General features: G+C 42.6%; 1 protein-coding gene across 4 annotated transcripts in view; it reads right to left on the bottom strand.

Moving 5' to 3' along the window:
- Window positions 1-20,686, bottom strand: part of SH3KBP1 (SH3 domain containing kinase binding protein 1) — a 317,304-nt gene that overhangs the window by 142,962 nt on the left and 153,656 nt on the right. For all 4 annotated transcript variants that reach the window (XM_045856034.1, XM_045856037.1, XM_045856036.1 and 1 more), the window contains 2 exons: window positions 14,889-14,992; window positions 3,501-3,630 (listed from right to left, as the gene is read on the bottom strand). In XM_045856034.1, coding sequence (XP_045711990.1) covers window positions 3,501-3,630; window positions 14,889-14,992 — 234 coding nt within the window. The remainder of the gene's footprint in view (window positions 1-3,500; window positions 3,631-14,888; window positions 14,993-20,686) is intronic.

Raw genomic sequence — 20,686 nt, 5'->3', positions numbered from 1 at the left:
TATGTGCACATACAGGAGTGAGTGTGTGTGTGTGTGTGTGTGTGTGTGTGTGTGTGTGTAGCAAAGAGATACACAAGCATATATTGTACACAAGTTGTTTTCATATGTATTAGGATTTTTTTTTAATTTTCCAAATCAGGATCTATTTATTAAAGCTGGTGTCAGGCTTTCCAATACTCCAGACTGCCCAGAAATCTGGATTTTTTTTTCTGGTTTTATTTATTTTGAGATTTCTTTTGTTCTTTTTTTTTCTCACATCTGTCTTTAAAACCCCACCCTAATGTCTGCTAGCATTTAAATTAAGAGCATTTTTACACGCCACAAGAGTCTATAAAAATTACCAAAATGGCACTAACATGAGGAATTCAACTTACTCCCAGAGCCATGTATTAATTAAGCAATCTCTGTGGAAAGTAAGTGTAATTTATGAACAGTATTAAGTGGGGTGTTCTCACAAAGACCTTGATTAAGTACAGTTTAGCATACACCACAGTAAAAAGCCAGTGCCTTTTGGGTACTAACTACATTCGTTCTTCTTAGTTCTATAATAAAAGTAAATGTGTATTTTTATAGTTAGACAGGGTATTATCCCTGGGGAAACTGGGTGAGGGGTGCACAGGACCTCCCTGAACAGTATTTTTGTAACTTCCTATGAATCTATACATATTTCAAAAGTTTTTTTTTAAGTAAGCCACATCAAAACTACTAACACCATTCTCTGGGGGTAGGAGATAAGAAGATTCATTCTAAAATCAGGGTTCCACTTAGACAAATTCTACCATTATATGTAATTTCTGCATGTGACCTGTGATTATATAAATTTTCCCATCAGAAAGTAAACGGCTACCGAAAACGCTGTCAGAACACTGAGAGATGCTATTTCCCTCTCTTTCAGATTATTTCAATTTGGCAAGACGTAGGGACATTATCACCACATCTACTTTTCTATGAAGCCTTTTGTGATCATCATCGTCCCCACATCCTCATGGGACCCGCCTCTCAGCCTTTGTATCCTGCTGTTCCTCAGATACCTGGCTAGCCAAGCACCTGGGGCATTTTCTTGAATGTCTGTTGATTTGTGCACCCCTTTCCTGCAATGTGAGCTGGCTGAAGGCAGGGATCCTGCCTGGTTTGTCTCTATATATAATCTTCAGTGCCTTCCACAGTGTCTTGGTAACAACAGGCTCAAAAAAAAAAAGTTGAATGAATAGAAGAAAAGGAAGAAGGAAGGAAGGATGGATAAATGGATATGGGCAGGCAGATAGAGAAATGAATAGATAGGTCCTCTTCTCCTTAGCTGTATATATAGAAGATTGTACATGCCATGTAGTTCTTACCAGAAGCATCTACCTTTCTTAGGAGACCATGCCTCTTTAGGACCTCAAAATCCCCTCAACAAGACGCAGATTCCAGGGTAACTCAATGTGGCTGCTGGAACTACTGGGCTCTCTGGTCGTGAAATGCAAGGCTTTTAACTGAATGAGTGTGGGGGAGGGCAGTTTCTACAAGAGAAGCAGCCCCTTGTGAGCATGTGAAGGAAGGCTGCGTGAATGGGGAGACCACTCCCATTCAGCCTCCTAACTGCCCACCTGTCTCAGGAATTCCAGCCCTGAGTGCTTTGAGCTGAGCAGCATCAAATGCCCTTATTATTGACCTGGAGCAAGAGGAGAGTTCATTGTTCATTTCAATAGCTGCAAAAATATAAGAAGCATTACTTCTGTGACCCTCCAGCTCTGAGAGCATAGCTATCATGGCAGGATACTAAGAGGTCAGGGTTCTCCCCCAAAAGTTGCCCAACATCGCCCCACACCTCCTCTTCTGCCTCAGTAGAAGAGTCCCAAAGTAATTTTCAAATGCAGACAACGTTTCAGTGAACATGGTACCAATCGGTGTGCAAACAGCCTCAAAATACGAACTGGAGTTATGTCCCAAGAGTTTAACATGATTAACAATGAGAGTGACCATTTGTGGAGGGCCTTCTATGAGTGAGGTGGTTTATATGCGTCATTACTATTGGAACTCATAACGTACTTTCCCACAGAAATAGTGGTATAATGACCCAATTTGGTCTTCCCTGCAAAAAAAAAAAAGCACATTTAATCGACAATATCCCTGAGGCATAGTATTGCTATTACAGGGTCCAACTACTCCAGTGTAAAAAAGGCTGGCACCAGGCAGTTAGAATTGTAATGTGCAATTTGCGAGCTACACCAACCCCCACTATCATGGGATCAAGGACACGCTCTGCTCTCCTGGCCATACTCATCAGCTGAGTCATGTTAGCAGAGAAACCCCTCTCCCCAAGCCAGAGAAGGCAGCGGGAGCTCCAAGATGCTTCATTTGCTCCACAATCGCCTCCCGTCCTGTCTACCATTGATCCTAGGATAGAATGGGGTTCAGGGGCGGGGGTCCCAGTCTTTGCAAGTATAGGGAAAGGGTGTAGCTGAAGCCTCTGAGCCAATCAACCAGCACTGCTGCTTCTAGGGTGACGAGCTGCATAAGTCAGAGTTGCTGAGACACCAAGTGAAGGAGGTCGCCTGAACACTCCTCTGGAAATGGCTTTACCTACAGTTTGGCAACCTGTCCAAACATGCTGGTGGTTAAGTAAAAGAAACGCAACTAATTTGAGAACACTACTCAAGTCGAATTTTTCCAAGTGGAGAACAAAGCTGATTAAGAATTACTTCTTGACAGGATGGAGCTGTCCTCCTCTTGTGAGGAAGGGAAGTCTGCAACACCAGGCAGTGCCTCACCACTATGACACAGTCAAGCCTCTTATGACATTCATGCCCACGACCTCGGCTCAAGACAGCACAAGAGATACATAGACGCTCACACAGGAAGCTGGGTTAGCGACTGGGAGAACAAAGCTTCCCGGTCCTGACCTTTTGCTCCGTGAGCTGGAAAGGGCAGCGGAGAAACTGGAGGGAGAAGAGCTTCGGGCCCTGGAGAAAAAAAGACCTGGAGGTCGTTGTCGCCATCACAGAGGGACATGCTTGCTCACCCACCGTGGGGCTAGGCTCTCAGCTGTCTTGTCATACTTCTAAGGGACCTGGCATGCACTCATCCCGAATACAGCACTTCTCCCCACCAACAATATGTGTATGTTTGTGCCATTCTTCTCCAAGTTCTTCAAGGGATGCTGAGAAAGACAGCATTCCCATTTGCTTCATTCAAAAATAATTATAAACTTGCAGTGAGCGACACTTTGGGAATACATGAAGGCACAGCAACACGGGCCACCCATGAGGCAGTTATTACCACAACATGAAGGTTGGCAGCCACCTATACAGAGATGTACAGAGCATGCCTCTGCACACACGTAAAGGTGGGCAGGTTACATCCACTAAACTGTGTGGGTTAAGGCAGCATAACCCAACTATGCTTGTGAGCTTTTGTCAAAGCTGCTTGTCATGGGCTACAGAGCAGAGGGGATGCAGGAGCAGTGCCCACTGGTGCCCGCACCCCTTCCCTGGGTGGTCAAGCGGCGACATCCTTACTTGACTTGGAGAGCTGCTCATCCTGGGAAATGCTGAGATCATCCGACTCCCCCGACAGCTCCTTGATGAAGTTGGAGGGAAACATCCCAGTCTTTCCATTCAGAACACCTTCCCACCATCCTTCTTCCACCTGCATAGATACAGACAAACAGAAAGGCAGGGGTCAGGTTAGACGCAATGCTTTCCAGTTTCCTCTCCCAACTGTGTGGTGCAAAGTGCAGAGCCCCCACCGGCGGAGCCAAAGGACCTATAGCTTACACTTTAATGGGGAACCAGAAAGCAGGCCTCATAGAGCCTTGAGATTCAGACTCAGGAAGGGGGCCATAAACGCAAGTGGAAAAGAATTATTTTCACTAACCTCAAACTGACGTTTGGCATTTCCTTTGATTACAAAGGTAGGTGACACACCACAGTGACAGTAGAAGGACTTGTGAGTCATCAACAAACAAATCACGGATGTTCTCATGTCACATCATAGATGTAATGAATATCTCAAGATATCATTTGTGTACATTGTTACCTGGAGGTGGTGGCCATTATCATACATACTGGGAGATCTTGTTATTTAATGTATTAATGAGGAATTATATTATATATGATAAGGAATTACATGGAGATTATGGTATCAAAATTTGCTTTTAAAACAGTTTGATAGATACTTCAATATAAATGGTTCTCTTTACAATATTCTGTGTTTTATTTTATGCATTTAAAACCACTATTTAAAAACTGAGAATGGCTTCCCAGACTGCCTAAACTAGACAGTGTAACAAAAACAGTTCAGAATCCCTGAGCTAAGGTGGGAGGACTCCCTGCAGGCTTCTGAAGGGCTCTCGATCTCCCTGAGATGAACTGAAACGGGGGAAGGGGGGTAGGCAGGGCAGCCAGACTGCAGTCCTCTGGGCGGGGGAGGCAAGGCTCGACCTGGGGGAGCAGTGAGAATGGAGAAGTCAGGTGCAGATTTGAAAGCCCTTTGAGGTGTGAGCTGGTCTTTAGCGACCAATTCATTGGACAAGCAAGAGGAGGGTTAAAAAAAAGTCATCCCAAGAACACCCAAAGTAGGAATAGCAGCAAGCCAGCTGCTTGGAAGAAACTAATGGGGCATTTTGAGAACAAGCAGGCATTAAATTACCAGTGATGTAGTAGAACAGAAAGAAACCTAGAGCCTGCAGAATTTTGTTTTGTTAGGCATACATTAGGTATACATTACCTACTCAAATCAATAAATATAAGGTAAAAGCTAAAATAATTTAAAAAGAAGAAGAATATTGAGTAAAAATCCCAGTTCACATCCTATTCTGAAACTTAGCAGGTGTATGATGTTACTCAAATTGCCCACCAAACTGAACCCTGGCTTCCTATCTGTATGATGAGGAGAATTAATTCACTTGATTGGTGTTAGAGCTGGATGTATTATGATTCTACACTAGGGGCTAGGGACACAGAACCATACAGGACATGTCCCTTTTTTCCCCTCAAGAAGTTGATATTCCACCAAGGTAGAAAGGGCACATGGTTTATAAAGAGGGGAGTGGGGGTGTCTGACTAAGCACTAGCAATGCGAGGGAAATAGATGAGAAAATGCCATGACTAGGCACAAATCAAACTTGTTACCCAAAGTCAAGGCCACTGAGATCTGGGGTGCTGAAGGAAGGCTCTGAGGAAAAAGAAAGAAATAAAAATTAAGTTCGGCCTCTTAGAGTAAGATTGAGGGTGGGAGGTGGGGGTCGGCGGGATGGCGGAGAATGGTGCGGGGGGAATGGAGACAACTGTACTTCAACAACAATAAAAAAATTGAATTAAAAAATAAAGTTAACTACCGTGTTAAAAAAAGATACAAGTCGAGGAGGGGGTGTGAGACTTTCAGGAAACGGGGAGGCTGACAGAGCCTGTGGAATGCAGACGATCAACATGGTGCTCAGAGCATTTGTTAGGGAACTCGTGGAATACAGACTCGCAGAGAGGTGATAGTATCTGCATGGTCACAGAATTTTCCGGAAAGAACCCAGACAACAGCAGCCATGCGCAATGGTCCCAATGACTATTCAATACTAAATTGTGGCATTTAACTGCATTTTAGTTGAAATCAATCCATGTTTCTATGCCAACTCAACTGATACGTATTATGCTTTCAAGGAGCTTTTTATAGGATTAGGATGGTTAGGAAGATTCACCATGAGACTGAATATAAATAGTCACAGGATTTGTAGCATGGAGTCCTTTGTGCTTGTCCTGAATAAGGAACCATAAAATGACCTTCCTTCTCCTGTAACCACAGGACAGAAGGGAAAAACCAAGGGCATGGACCACAAATGAGCAGTCCCTGGAATCATCTCCAACAGCACAGGGCAGCTGGGCCAAGTCCATTTGATTCAGTTTGACAGTATCTAAAACGTTCCTGTTCCCAGTTATAAGCGGCTCCAGCCCGAGATCCCTGAAGGAAGTGTTCCTGATACGCGGGATCGGTGGGCTGTCTGCTGGGAAAACAGGAGTATCTTCACCTCACCACACCCCTAGATGCCTGTATCACTGTCACAGCACAGTCTGAGAGCAGTGGCCACCAGGGAACCAGCAGAGATCTATCATTAGCCACGCAGTGAAGTGGAAGGGCAGATAATAAAACCACTGCTCATCCCCTCGGGGGGAACACTTCCCACTGCAGGCACCACTGGCAGGGAGGTCTGGCCCCAGTACCATTGAGAGCTGTTCAGTACTATTTCTGCCTGTAGCCTGCTACTTTGATTGTGAGATTCAGGCTGGAGATATGAGAAAAACGATCCTCACTCTCACACTATCCCTCTTTAGTGATATTCTACAGTGATTCTACAGGGGATATTCTTGTATAAAGATGAGGACACTGAAGCCCACAATGATCGCATTCATTTATTTACTCATTCATTCATTCAAAGAGTAAAGCACAGTACCTTGCACACTGAATGAATGAATGAACAGCAGAAAATCATTGGGGAAAATCCTCTATGGGGGCCTACAAAACTCCGATTCCTTCACAAAAGATTGTTCCTCCCTGTGAGGAGCAAAAGGGACCAAGGGATCCTGACTATAGGTACTGCCAAGCCTCAGTCTGTGTAACCCAGCCAATATTTAATGAGACTTTTCCTGCACTGCCCTAGGACCTCAAGACAGATTGACTGAGAAGCCTCTGCAACAAAGAAATGAGCATACAGAGCCTGTACACCCCTGCTTAGAAAGAAAGGCTGCTTATGTTTATGTCCCTATATTTAAAAGAGAAATATATCCCTCTCAAATAAAATGGAAATTATGGATGTTACCAAGGGCTTACAATTTCTGCCCCAAAGAAAGTGATGACAGGGGGCAGATACCCACGTTCTCCTCCTCCAAGACACACTCCTCAAAAGTCTTCTACAGGCCTTGGCTCTAGGCTGAGAATAAGCCCCACCCCCACAATGTCCCTCAGTGACCAACCCAGCCCGCTCTGGAGGCCATGACTGTGTCCCAAGAGAGAACCCCACCTTTGGCCTGGAGGTGGGAGCAGGGTGGCTTACACATGGTGGCATTTGAGAAAGACACCGCAAAATCACTTAGTTTGTGTCTGAGTGCCCTGCAATTCCCATGTCTTCACAATCACCAGCATCTAAGTGGGTTCAGGGCCCAAGGAGGTAGTCTGTAGCTCTTAGCCCTGTTGGAAGTTGGGGAAGTATCTGAATGCATTTCAACACCTCTACCCCGACCCAATCTTACAAACATTATCACATTACTAAGGCATCAAAGAGGACTTGTGAATGCAAAGACAAGCGTGCTGCCTGGGGTACCTAGGTACTCAGAACGGTTCCATCTTCAACTTACCATTGTTGCAGTTTTGCCTGTCTACTGTAGAGAAGGGGCACAACACTTACCAAGTTTAAAGTCTACCTCAGGTAGACTTTAGACAGAAAAGTAACAAGACAGAAAAATCCATTTAAGGGCTGTTATACTATAGCTTTTTACATCCAATTAGCCCTTGAATACCCAAACCTTGGTCAGAAGCACACTGGAGGGGTGCATGTGAGGGAAGCATGGGGGAGAAAGAGGCACACAGGTAAATGAAGTCAGCTTCATTGTTCCAAGAGCTGTTCTACCATTCTTCCCAGAAAGGAAGGGACAGGTCAAGCTTTAAGGAAAGAACCACACCTTATCATTACTAAAATTTTCCTCAAAACATATTCAGACTTGGTAGGTTGGATGTTTCTAGGAATTTATCCATTTTTTCCAGGTTGTCTGATTTGTTAGTGTATAATTGTTTATAGCAGTGTCCTAAGATCCTTTATATTTCTGTGGTATTGGTTTTAACCTCTCCTCTTTTGTTTCTGACTTTGAGTCCTCTCTCTTCTTTTTCTTGGTGAGTCTAGCTAAAGATGTGTCAATTTTATTTATTTTTTTCAAAAAATCCGGCTGTTGGTTTCATCGATCTTTGCTATTGTCTCTTTAGTCTCTGTTTCATTTATTTCTGTTCTGATCTCTATTTTCTTCCTTCCACTACCTTTACACTATGTTTGTTCTTCTTTTCTAGTTTCTTCAGGGCATTGTGCTAAGTGAAATAAGTCACAGGAAGATGAACACTGTCTATGCTCACACATGTGGAATTAAAAAAAAAAAAACTAAACTCATTGAGTGAACAGACTGGTGGTTGCCAGAGGTGGAATAAAATGGATGAAGATGACCAAAAGGTACAAACTTCCAGTTATAAGATAAATAAATCCTGAAGATGTAATGAGCAGCATGGTGACAATAGTTAACAATACTGTATTGTATACTTGAAAGCTGCTAAGAGAGTAGATCTTAAAACTTCTCATCATAAAAAAAATTGTAACTAGGTGTGATGACAGATGTTAGCTAAACTCACTGTGGTAATCATTTTGCAATATATACATGTATGAAATCATTATGCTGTACACTTCAAATACAATATTATATGTCAATTATCTCAATAAAATTGATTCAGAAATAATTAAATGAGAATTGCAATAGTGGCCCTTTACCTTACCTGTGAGAAGGAAAAGAATTTTGAAAATTTAAAATACTAGAGAAGTCTTAAGGTAATCTTGCCTTTTCTAGAACTCATGCAAATGTGCTAAGACATAGTTTATCTTTGTAATAATCGCTGCAGAAAGAACAAATTGCTCCTAGAAAACATCTTTTTCTATTAGTGGAATTAGTAAAACAAAACTATATATATTATATATGTATGTATGTGTATATATACGTACGTACATACATATATATGTTTTTAAGGGAACCACTTCCTGAAGGCATAAACATGTACATTATTTTCCATTTCAGTTGCTTTGAATAACTGTCCTTATTGATTTGGGAGCATGAAAAGCTGGTTGTGCCAAATATAAACAAGTATTATATAGGCCCTAAATGCCTGGGCCAATATTTTCCCCCAATTCCTGTGTAGTTCACTGTCTGATTATCTTTTTCTGGCAAGGCCAGAACAGTCCATACACACAGGATATTGGTTTTTCTTCCTTTGCCTCGTTGTTCTGAGAATAAGCCTATTCTGCATGAGAGGGGCCCATCAAAAGGTAAATGTGTAATTTAAAGGGAAATGATTTAGGAAAACATATAAATTTCTTTTTTTTTAATTGTATTTATTTATGTTTAGAGAAAAGGGAAGGGAGGGAGAAAGAGGAGAGAAACATCAATGTGTGGCTGCCTCTCCTGCACCCTCTACTGGGGTCCTGGCCTGCATGCAGCCCAGGCACGTGTCCTGACTGGGAATCGAACCAACGACGCTTTGGTTTGCAGGCCTGCACTCAAGCCACTGAGCCACACCAGCCAGAGCAGGAAAACACATACAATTTCTATTTAAGACTTAAGCAAACTTTGCCCAATGAGACAGGGCAACATCCATGATTTTTTTTTTTCATAGTGGGAACGATTTGTGGTAAGAGCTTTTATAGACATCCTCAGCAGTGCTTGAAAGTCCTGTCCTTCAAAACTGCTACAGGCTAATCTATAGGTCCCCAAATTCCTAATGACTCTATGCTAAGGCCTCACTGTCATTCCAGCTTGAAAATATAAGCTAATAGTAAAATCAAGCCAGCAAGATAACCTTTCTGATGAATCAAGATCCTGAAGTTTTGTCCAATCACTATTCCCAGGTGAGAAAACTATCTATGGGGATGTGTTGATCTTAGAACACCCATACGTAAGAAACCTTTAAATGGAATATTCCTTTAAAAGTTCAGTGTAGACAACACTATAACTTTCATCTCAACTGAATTTGATTGTATCTGCCATCTCCTGCTCTGTATACTCCACACTTGCCCTTGAAAATTCACAGGTCATACTCAACTTTGGAGCAAGGCTATACCAACAGCCTGTCCTTCCTCTAGGCTAGCCCAGCACCTTACACAATGAAGCCTGTGCTTCCTCAATTCATCCAAGTACTTCTCACCTTCCACATGCTCTGATGAAATACCACCTGTTCTAGGAAGCATCTTCTTTACCCTCACTGAGACCCTTTGTTTTTAAATCTCTCTCATTTGTGAATGCCATCATTTACCACTCAATTAATACCTTGGGTTATTAATTTACATTCTTAGCTGTGTATCTTACCCTCCCTGATTACACCAGACTATGGGTTGACTGGGGAGGGGGCGGGTTCTGACCCTCTAATCACATAATTGACTGTATTGACAGCCCACCCTCATCTTTGGGTGTGTCCAAAAGTCATCATTAACATAGCAAAAGACAACTTGATCAAGCTCTTAGGAAATTCCAAGGATTTTAGGGGCACTGTGCCAGAACCACCAGGCAAAGACAAATATAGACTTCTTATTATAAATCACAATATCATCACTATCCATCCTAACTGACAAAGTCTATCTGATGAGTTCAAATTTTGAAGGATTTCAGCAGCCCATTTAGCTCTAGATAAGAGAACCAAATCTCCTGCTATGGGTGCAAGGAAGATGCGTAAGTTTCTTGGAAGTGCAAGTTACTTCTTTGCAAACTACAAGGCCAAGTTAGGCTTTAAGTCTGAAACTGAAGCCACTGGTCTCCAGCCAGCCTGACTAGGGACCAATGAGAAATTATCTCAGGAACAAACCACCAAAAAAAAAAAACCCCACAAATAAAAGCAAGAAACTCTGAACATCCCTTGGGTCATGACTACAGGCTGGTTGAGAGCAAGTTCATCCAACACAAAAGGAGAAGTGGCTCAATTCCCAGGCTGTGTCAATTCCCATGACACAGACGGGAAAACAAAGGGGCTTCATCGACTTTTTCAAAAACAATAGTCCAACAAGCCAGTTTTGAAACTTCAGAGGCCCTCAAATGCCATTTCTCCTGGTAATATTGTCCATACACCGTATCTGTTCTTATCATCAGAACTTCACCTGCATGTATCAGTCTGCTCCAGTCTGGACAAAATGACACAAGTATGTATTTACAAACAATCTCTCTAATAATATCTACCCAGGAATTCAGCCTGCTATTTTTCCTTTTGAACTGGCAGCCCAGTTCTTTTAGGTTCACATTGATGAATTTAGCGATGAGAGCAGAAGCACTCACGGCTCTCCAGCCAGAGGGCAGAAGCATGGTGAGGGTTTTCTTAAGCAACTTCACCTTGCCAACTCCACTATCCCTGGGTGGCCCCGTGCTCTCCATTCCTCCTCTAAGCCACGCTGCAGGGGCCCATCCAGGCTGAGCACTCAAGGCTGGTAGTCAATTCCTGCCCAGCGAGGGTCAGGGCTGTGTCTACCCAAACGTGCTTAAGCCTTATGTTCTTGTTGCACAATTTGGTAAATGGCTCAAACATATGTACGTGTGAAGACGGAGTTAGTGGTGTGAAGGGATAATGGTAATGATTTGAAGGTTAAAAAATTCTAAATTAGGCATGGACAAGACAACGGAGAGATTAGGGGTGGCGACTATAGGACCTTCGATTCACATACTGCAGTTGTTTCATGGCATCTGCATTTGCATGTGTGTATAGCTTTGCAATACAGAAGAATCAACCTATTCATCAACAATAAGAATATATTAAATATATATATGTGTATATATACATATACATACACATACACACACACTTACACAATATAATTTTATTGACCAAATAAATTCATTGATTTTACAGTATTGCAAAGCTATTGCTATGGTCTTACCTCAATCAGTCCCTGAGATTTAAGGGGTTTTGTGCATTTGGGATTTTTGTTTATTTTGTTTTTACTTTTCAGTGGAGTTAGGAAATGGCTACCCATTGACATTTATACAAAACCCTTTATCAGCGGAAAGGGCAAACTTTATATTATACAGTGAGAATGGCCCAAAACCTACAATATTTCGGAACAATAGGGGAATTCATTTCTGATGATGTAATTTTTAAAATATGGATTAAAAGGCCAACTTTTATGTTTTGTTTTACATGAATAGCATAGGCCACATTGCTATTTTTCCTTTTTCCTACTTGAAGAAAGCCCAGAACGAAGCCTAGCCCTGAACTGGCGGTGAGTGGAAAGAGGACTGGGACTGTAGGCGATGATGATGTTCTAGGTCATCTAGGTGAAGAAACGCAGCCCCGAACCCCTTCTTTAGCCATCCCTGCTCACTTCCCTACAGCCAGCGGGTAGGTGGGAGTGGGCAATATGTCCCAGACACTTATTAATAATTTTCCTTATCTTGATTTCTATTTCGGAAACCATTATTATAACATTAAAGGAAAAATCATCTATGACAGAATGATTTTCAATTCTTGTCCCCTTTCAGTCGTTGGTCACGTGCATGGAGATATATTTGACATGACTATATCCTAGTATTTGCAATTGTGTGTTCTACGCTGTTCATTTATTTTGCAAAACATCATTTCATGTGTCCATTTATTAATTTACTGTATTCATCAAGCCTTTACTAAGGTATGTATCAGGTTTTAGGCATTATTCCAGGTACCATGAATATAAAGATGAAAACCAGATCCCTGTTGTTAAAGAGCTTGCAGGTTAGCAGACTATAACAGATAATTACAGAGCACAGTATTGTCATAAATACAAATGTAAAGGCCTCTGTGTTTATCATCCTAATGGCTTCACAATCTTTTAGCTGAATAATATAACAGTTTACATAGCTATTCACTTTCTTGATTATTTGTCAGTATCACATGCACTGCTGCAATGAACACGTTTCCCTTTTTTTTTTCCTGTTAACCATTTTCTATGGATCAATTCCTAGGAGTGAGATTACTGGGTCAAAGTGTATTAATTCAGATTTTTATAGCTCTTGACATACCTTGCTAAATAAATAGCTTCATAAAAATATACAAAGTCACCACTTCTGAGCATTGCCAAGAGTCTGACCACTAAATATTTTCTTAGAATTTCAAAAGCAGGAACCCATTATTGTGTTCACTTGTATCTATGTAATTAATAGCAGGATGGAATACTTTCTCAGCATTAAGATTTTAATTTCCCCTTTGGGGATTGTGTTTATGGCAGATCTATCTATCATTTATCACTGTTATAGCAGCTTCCTAATATGTTTTCAGATGCTACAAATATAATAAGTTTCCTTTATTGCAAATTTTTTTCCTGTTTGTTGTTCTCTTTGTTTAGCTAAATTCACTTTAAATCATACCAAAATTTTGACTCTTCTTTTTTTTTTTAAATTAGTCACACTGTTTTGTCCTCTGAAATTTCTTCCATGGTTTCCAGTCTTTTTTTTTTTAAGATTTTACTTGTTTTGCTTTTAGAGAAAGGAGAAGGGAGGGCGAAAGAGAGGGAGAGAAACATCAGTGTGATGCCCCCAACTAGGGACCTGGCCCGCAACCCAGGCATGGGCTCTGACTGGGAATCAAACTGGCAACCACTTTGGTTCACAGGTCAGCACTCAGTGTACTGAGCCATACCAGCCAGGGCTATGGTTTCAGTCTTAAGAAATTTATTTTTCTACTACTGAAATAAGTGTTCTACTCTGTTGCCTATTTTTCATTTGTTCAACTTTCAACAAATCTCCTGTGTGTCCTGCTTGGCAGCAGAGATTAAAAAAATGAATGAATGACATATTAATACAAATATTATTATCCAAAAGTTGGAAATAGGCAAAGGGTTACTGCATTTCTTCCCAGTGCCACACTGGAAACCCTATTAATGAATTCTCCAGGAACACATATCTTGTTTGACACACTATTTACTATTCATGAGGTTAGTTTACAACTTTTAGTGGGGATGTTGACTGGTAGAAAACTGAAAGCAATGTAAATGATTCTTATCACATGGCAATGAAAATTAATTTTGACCAGCAGAGATGTAAGTGATTTATCTCCTAAAAAATGATGACCTCAGAGGTTACAGCTTTATTGCCCTGTTGGACACTATGTAGTTTTGCATCTAACTTAGCAATCTTAATCAAGTATTTTCTCTTTCAGTGATTATAAATACTTCGCTCTTTCACAGTTCTCTTTGAGCCAGCCTTACCATCTTACAGATCTCCTCATTAATGAGTTAAATAAAGCTTTGACACATGCTCACCTTATGTTTATATGAGAGTCAGGAAATCTGGCTGCTAGCATCAGCCCTACCCTCATCTAATCTCCTCCTTGACTGCTAGCTTCCTTTTTTGTAAAGCGTGTGTTTCTGTAAGGTCCAATGGTATTCAGGAAACCAAAGCAATCAGAAAACTATTTCTATACACAGATAACATGTGTTGAATCAGAATGAATGGTCAGGTTCTAAGTCCGAAGCCCAGGCCCCACCCCAGGCCCAAGGGAGTGGAGCCTGAGAAGCCCACGCCACAGCCTGGTGGGACGCTTCACCTGCAGGGCTTCCCTGAGTAGCCAGGACCGAGCAGGAATAAGGGACAGTGGTGCGGTGGGAAGTACAAGGTCTGTAGCCAGGTGGACCTGGCTTCAACCCTCAGCCCTGCCTCTTCTAGAGTCTCTTGAGCTTCATTCCTCATCTAGAACAGAAAGTGGGTATGATGAACCAAGGGGCCAGTTAGTAAAGACCCTTGTCACACCTGGCACACACTAGGTCTTCTATGAATGTCACTTCTTTTCCTTCCTTCTGAATCCATACAGTCCCCCACAATGAATACAGAATCCATCCTCTAGAGATGGATCAGGAGCACATCTGGATATCCAGAGTCTACTAGTAATTGAAGCAGAGCAGAAAAGCTGTGGCACTGGGTTGGAATTTCAGAGGCTCCTAGCATGCTGTGTTAGAAAGACGATGGTTTTAAATGGCCCCCCAGCCAGCTTTATGGCATTGCTCTCTGGAAACCGTTTTTTTCCTGAGAAGAACTTAACTAGATGGCTTCTAAGGTCTCTTTGAGTTTTAACATCCACCACCACAGGAAGGCCAACCAGCCGTGGGTAGGTTCTGACAATCCTCCACAAGGCTACCACACCCGCCGGCCTGACACACTTACCTCTCCTACCACCTCAATGATGTCACCAACTTTCAGCTCCAGCTCGTCGTCATTCTGGGGCAGGTAGCTGAATGCCACCTGGCACCGGCGCCTCCGACGCTCGCCTAAATGGGAAAAGCAAAATATTTAGATACGGCTCTTCTCTCAAAATCAGATTTTAAAGAGAGGCTTCCTAGGCATGCAGGCAAATTAAGCTGACTCGTCTGAAATACGCTTTCTGGGACATGGCTAGAGGCACGGCAGCCCTGGGCTCTCAGAGAGAGGCAGTAGAAAGCAGAGCAATGCTTCTTGGTCTTTTAAAAGCTGCTGGGTCAGAAAGGCATGGATATGAGAAACAGATCCGTTGGTGCAAAAGGAAAAACCCCACCCCGAAGCGCTGGAGCACAGTGTTGCCTTAAACAGTTTTCCACGGATGGGGCTTTGTATTTGCTGCTGTTGATTTTTAATGAAAGCTGATATGATGTGGTAGAGTAAAAAGAATGGTCTGCTTCTAATGCTAGCAAGGCAGAGGAAATTTTTCCCCAATGTGCAAGGGAAAAGATAAACTGTCCTGGCCTTTTTCTCACTAATCATCACCCTTTCAACATGCTGGAACTCAGGCCTGATAAGCAAAGACTGATTAGATTTCAGTCTGCTCTTGGTACCATTTCAAACGCCCCACAGGGGTTCAACAAATCCACTTCTGTCCGCTTCACTCTGTTCCCAGGGGATCCATTAGCAGGATCCCTGGCTGCTTACACAGAACCAAGCCAGGCAAATCAAGATAAAAGCCAGGACCACACTTCATGACCAGAAGACACTCAAGGTTATAGCATCTCTCTCACCAAGTGCAGCCCAGCTAGGAGGCCCTCCCTGACTTAGAGCTGCTTCAAGTACTGACACAATTATCCACAGCACACACGCGCATCTCGGGGAGAAAGAACATGCATGTGGCATGGGTGGTGGTGGGCAGGGGGAGGAGACAGAGAGACAGCAGTGGAGGCCCGAGCCGGGCACAGGAGACCAGGAACAAGGAGCTGAGAGCTGCATTGCTCAGAAGTTTGTCGCTCAAGGCTGACCACCTCACATCATTCCTTCCTGCCACCACATGGCCTAGAAAACCAAAGGGATCATCAACTTCAAGGAAACATTTAGAAACGCTTACATTATTTTTGGACACTGACTACAGGGATTTTTTTTTTCTTTTCTAATCTTTGCCCTGAGAAAGCAAGTCCCCACAGGAGTGATCACAGGCCACATTAAGGCCCCACCCAGCAGGATATCATACAAAGAGGAAGGTCTGCTACATCTGATGTTCTCACTGATCAATATTTTTCAAAGCCGGTGGCCTAGTTCTCTCTGTTCTACTTTTCTCTGCCTGAACCTCACTAAGGAAGAACAGAGTTGAACAGAGGGAAGTGGGCAGAAGTTTAGAATCACTATCTTGTCTAAGCACATCTTTGGTGACGACAAGAATACATTCCACCCCTTTGTACAAAATCGCAAGCCTCCTGATCCTGATGAGAACAAAAGCTGAGCTCTCAAGCCAATTCCCAGCTGATAACTGCGTTGTCAGCAGGCAGAGTAGGGTGACTTGACGAGGCCCTGGCTCTCCCAGGGACAGAGGGCCCACCCCAACTGGCTTTTCCCAGGTGGCGAGTCAGGAAGTGTAGCACCCCAGTGCAAAGAACTCCACCACTAGTCCACAACTTTCAACACAATGGAAGACCAATCAAGCACTCTGCATCAGAAAGGATGCAGAGTTCTCACTCTAGTTAAGAAAGTCGAGACTACAAGGTGATCTTGGCACTCATAACCAGCACCTGATAACTTGTCTGCCCCTGTCTGCACCCCTTAAGGTGAAGTTCTAGTGTAGATCTTTAAGAGCTTTATTTGCTAGATGTGATGTTAAAAGCAAACTCCACAGATACAAATCTGAACACAAAACAAACAAAGACAAATGTCTGAAACCCGACACTCACAACCACAGAAGTCCCCAAAGTCTTGACCAAACTGATTTAACATCTAAAGACCTGGTACAGACCTAGTGTTAGCTGATTGTGACTAAGTTCAAAACCCTCTATAAAAAGTAGTATCTGACCCAACACTACACAGATGGCAAAGGAGAGGGTGATGTATTCTTTAAGAAAAGACTAACCCATCAGATTCCAGACGTGGAACAGAATACTCAGGTTTCTGTACAACCAAATCTCTGTATCAAACTTCTATAAAGTCCTATCTAGTATTAGGAAAAATGAAACATTTACTCTGCCAGGCTAGTCAATAATTCTTACAAAACCTCTACGAAGATTATTCAATTGGTGGCATAAAGTCCTAAAGGCACTTGGCCAACACACAGGATTAAGAAAAGTGAGGCCTTACAGGGGGTGGTATGCAGACGTTGCTGTGGTAAAGGTCACCTGACCTGACCTCGAGCAGAACCAGTTATTCCCTCTGGTACTGGGAGAGCTTATAATCTTCTCTAAAGCACTTCTGATAGCCATCACCCTTATCACATGCTGCCAACTACATGAGTTTAAAAAGAAAAAGGAGCCAGAATGAGCACTCATTCTGCACATGCGGACATTGGGGCTGTGACTTACCCGAGGTTACCAAGCTAGTAAGTGGCAGTATCTCCTCGGCCTGAGTTCAGAGCTCTCCCTTCAATGCTGGATGAGCCATTTCAGCTCACATCTTGTCCCAAATTCTCTGCGATCTGCACTTAACTGCTTCCTGCAGCACTGCATGGCACAGCCTCAGGTCCTCACCAGGGCTTTCTCATCACACGTAACTGCCAAACCCCCGGACCGCTGTTCTTTCAGGCCTCGACTTCTGCACATCACTGCTTCAACCTTGTTTGCCAGTTCTGCCCAACCTAAAGCCCACTCCAGGTTGGGGGGCGGGGCACTGATGTGGAGACACTGCATTTCGGTTGCCTCCATCTACCTTCAATTTAAAGAAGCTTAAAGATGTCATTTGCCATTTTTCCCTCCACTGGCATTTCATTGAGGTTTACTAGCCAGTCTTAACCATCTCGAAAAGAGATGACAACAATGTCATCTGTTCTCCGTACCTGGAATAAAACTGGAGGGAAAAAATGTGACTTTCCCAAGGCCATGGTCTGGAGTCCCTTAGTTGGAGCTATTACCTCACACCCAGAGCCCAGTCCACATGAACTCAAGTTTTAACACATTTCAGTGGGCTTTTTTCCCTATGGAATAAACTGACTCTTGAAAGAAAGTTTTCTTTAAAAAATAAATATATTTGCTGATTATGGCCAATAATATAACTCTATATTAGAATTATATAGAAAGAAGAGAGCACATGTTTTTCTTCCTTCCTGTCATGGCCATTGCCACGGTCCTTTATGTGTTTTCTATGTACAACCACTTAACTCCTTACATATAATTGAAAGTAAGGGACACAAATTTTATGGACATACATGCAAATGTATTTGTGGCATGGCTTACCAAAATAGTATGAATAAGACAGACCTCCCAAGCATACTTGATATGTCTCTACTTTATTGCCATGTTGTATGATAGTCACAGAATATACATGTATGAGTATGTATTCATCTGTAGGAACACAGGCAGACCCTCAACTCCCTCACTAGTCCTCATAACCACCTTTTATTCATGACCCGCTTCGTTTACTAAAATAGTAACAGCTAACATTTATTGAGCACTTACTGTGTGCCAGAGACTACTAAGCACCTTGCATGCATTACCCCATGTAAATCATTACACTGAACCTCTGGGGTAGATTACTGACCCCCTTTAACAGACAAGAAGACTGAGGGGCACATAGGGACTAAGTACTTTACCAGAGGTCTTATGGCTAGAAAGTGGAGGGCCTCAGATTTCAAGTCAGGAGGTGCAACTCCAGAGGCACTGCCTCCCAAGTCTGACCATTCTTAAGAAGAATTCTTGGCTGTAGGTCTTGAGCTTGCAGAAGGGACTAGCTGAGCTAAAATGGCACATCATTAAAATGTGAAACCAGGAAGTGAGAACCCACAAATCAGGAGTGTTTCCTTACAGCTAGCTGCTGGGAACTGGGGCTCATTTTTTTAATGAAATAAAGCTGGTTGGATGGGGAGGAAATGTAGTATATGTGCATTCTCTGAAAAGGAAATAGCAGAAACTGAAATGGGTGACATGACTCAGCCTCAGAAACAGCACACACATCTATATTTTAGAGCCTTCTGAGGGGTCTTATAACATGTGAAAAGTTTACTAGGCCAATTCATTCGATGACCATAAAAATATAACACCAAATAGTGTAGTGGTTGAAACAAGTCTTTGGGTCAATGGGTAACTTCCAACACTCACACAGTCCTGTTTTGTTTTTTTTTTTACATCCCACACCCACTCCCCATGACAGAATAAAAGTACAACTACAAGCATTTCAATCATTTGGTATTTTCAAGGAACCCACTACATTAATCCACTGGATCTTTACCACATGCTTAGGGAACATGGCAGTATCGTGACATCTTTCTACATTGCAGAAAGCACTGATAAAACCAAAGAGGAAAATCAGGAGAAGACTCTAATTCTCAGGTCACTTTGGGCATTTTCTCCAGACATGGCCTGGGGACCACCTGTGTCAGAATGCTGACGTGCAGGGCAGACCTCGGAACTGCACTCTCTGTGGTTGGGGCCAGGGACCTGTATGTAAACGTGAGTCCCCACATGGCACTCCCCATGAAAATCTAAGCCTCAACAATGAATCAGTGCCACTTATTAGAGGTAACAAGAGATGCCAATGGTGACAACTGGAAAGTGCCTTGTGGGAACAAGGGGTCTTCCTTTGGAGGAGTCTAACCAGTGGCTCTCAATCTTGGCTGCACATTGAAATCACCTGGGGAGCTTTCATAAAAATACCGATGGCCTTCTACATAGCATTTCTCAGGAGCTGTCTCCATAGAAAAAAGGGCTTCTTCCAGGGCTGAGGCAAAGAGAATACAAAGTGGTTCTGCCAAAATTAATGAAGTGCTCAAACCCTTGAGGGGTAATTTCTTTTTCTTTTTTTTTAAAGCAAAGTTTTCTTTTTTTTAAGATTTTATTTATTTATCTTTAGAGAGGGAAGGGAGGGAGAAAGAGAGAGAGAGAAACATCAATGTGTGGTTGCTGGGGGCCATGGCTTGCAACCCAGGTATGTGGACTGACTGGGAATCGAACCTGCAACATGTTGGTTCGCAGCCCATGCTCAGTCCACTGAGCTACGCCAGCCAGGGCGAGGGGTAATTCCAAAAGGACACTGGGATCAGCCTGATGGGGCTTCCACAGGCCAAATTTGGAACAGTAACAGCATGTACAGGGGAATGTATTATAATTTATTCATTTCAAAAAATTCATGAGCATCAATTCATATTGACATGTTCAATAGGTAGCTAGGTTGACAGCTAGATGGATAGATGGATATGATTAGATAGTTAGGTATGGGGTAAGAAGGGTAAGCTCTTCTTTATAAAACAATGTCAACCTAATAAATATAGAAATAATAGAAACAGACAATCAACATTTTATAACCATCACAGCAATAGTTGATTCTAGCAAGAATCAATGGTTTCTAAACTACTGAGTGAAAAGGATAGTTAGAGTCTCAAAACACCTCCCTACAGATTATTTATTAATTACAAGAGGAAAATGGCCCCTTAGAATGAAGAAAGCCGGCAGACACAGAATTAAATTTCGGGTCACTGATGATGGGACAAATTGACATCAGGTGCCTCCTTACGTGATGTGCTGAGAAGGACTTAATCACCTACAGAATGTTCCAGCTCAAAACATTTAGCCTAAATCTGACCATGAGGA

Source organism: Phyllostomus hastatus, unplaced genomic scaffold (genome assembly GCF_019186645.2).
Source record: "Phyllostomus hastatus isolate PE091 unplaced genomic scaffold, TTU_PhHast_1.1 phas_scaffold_12, whole genome shotgun sequence".
Taxonomy (NCBI): domain Eukaryota; kingdom Metazoa; phylum Chordata; class Mammalia; order Chiroptera; family Phyllostomidae; genus Phyllostomus; species Phyllostomus hastatus.
The sequence above is the reverse complement of the archived record's forward strand: the minus strand, read 5'-3'. Positions and strand labels throughout refer to the sequence as shown.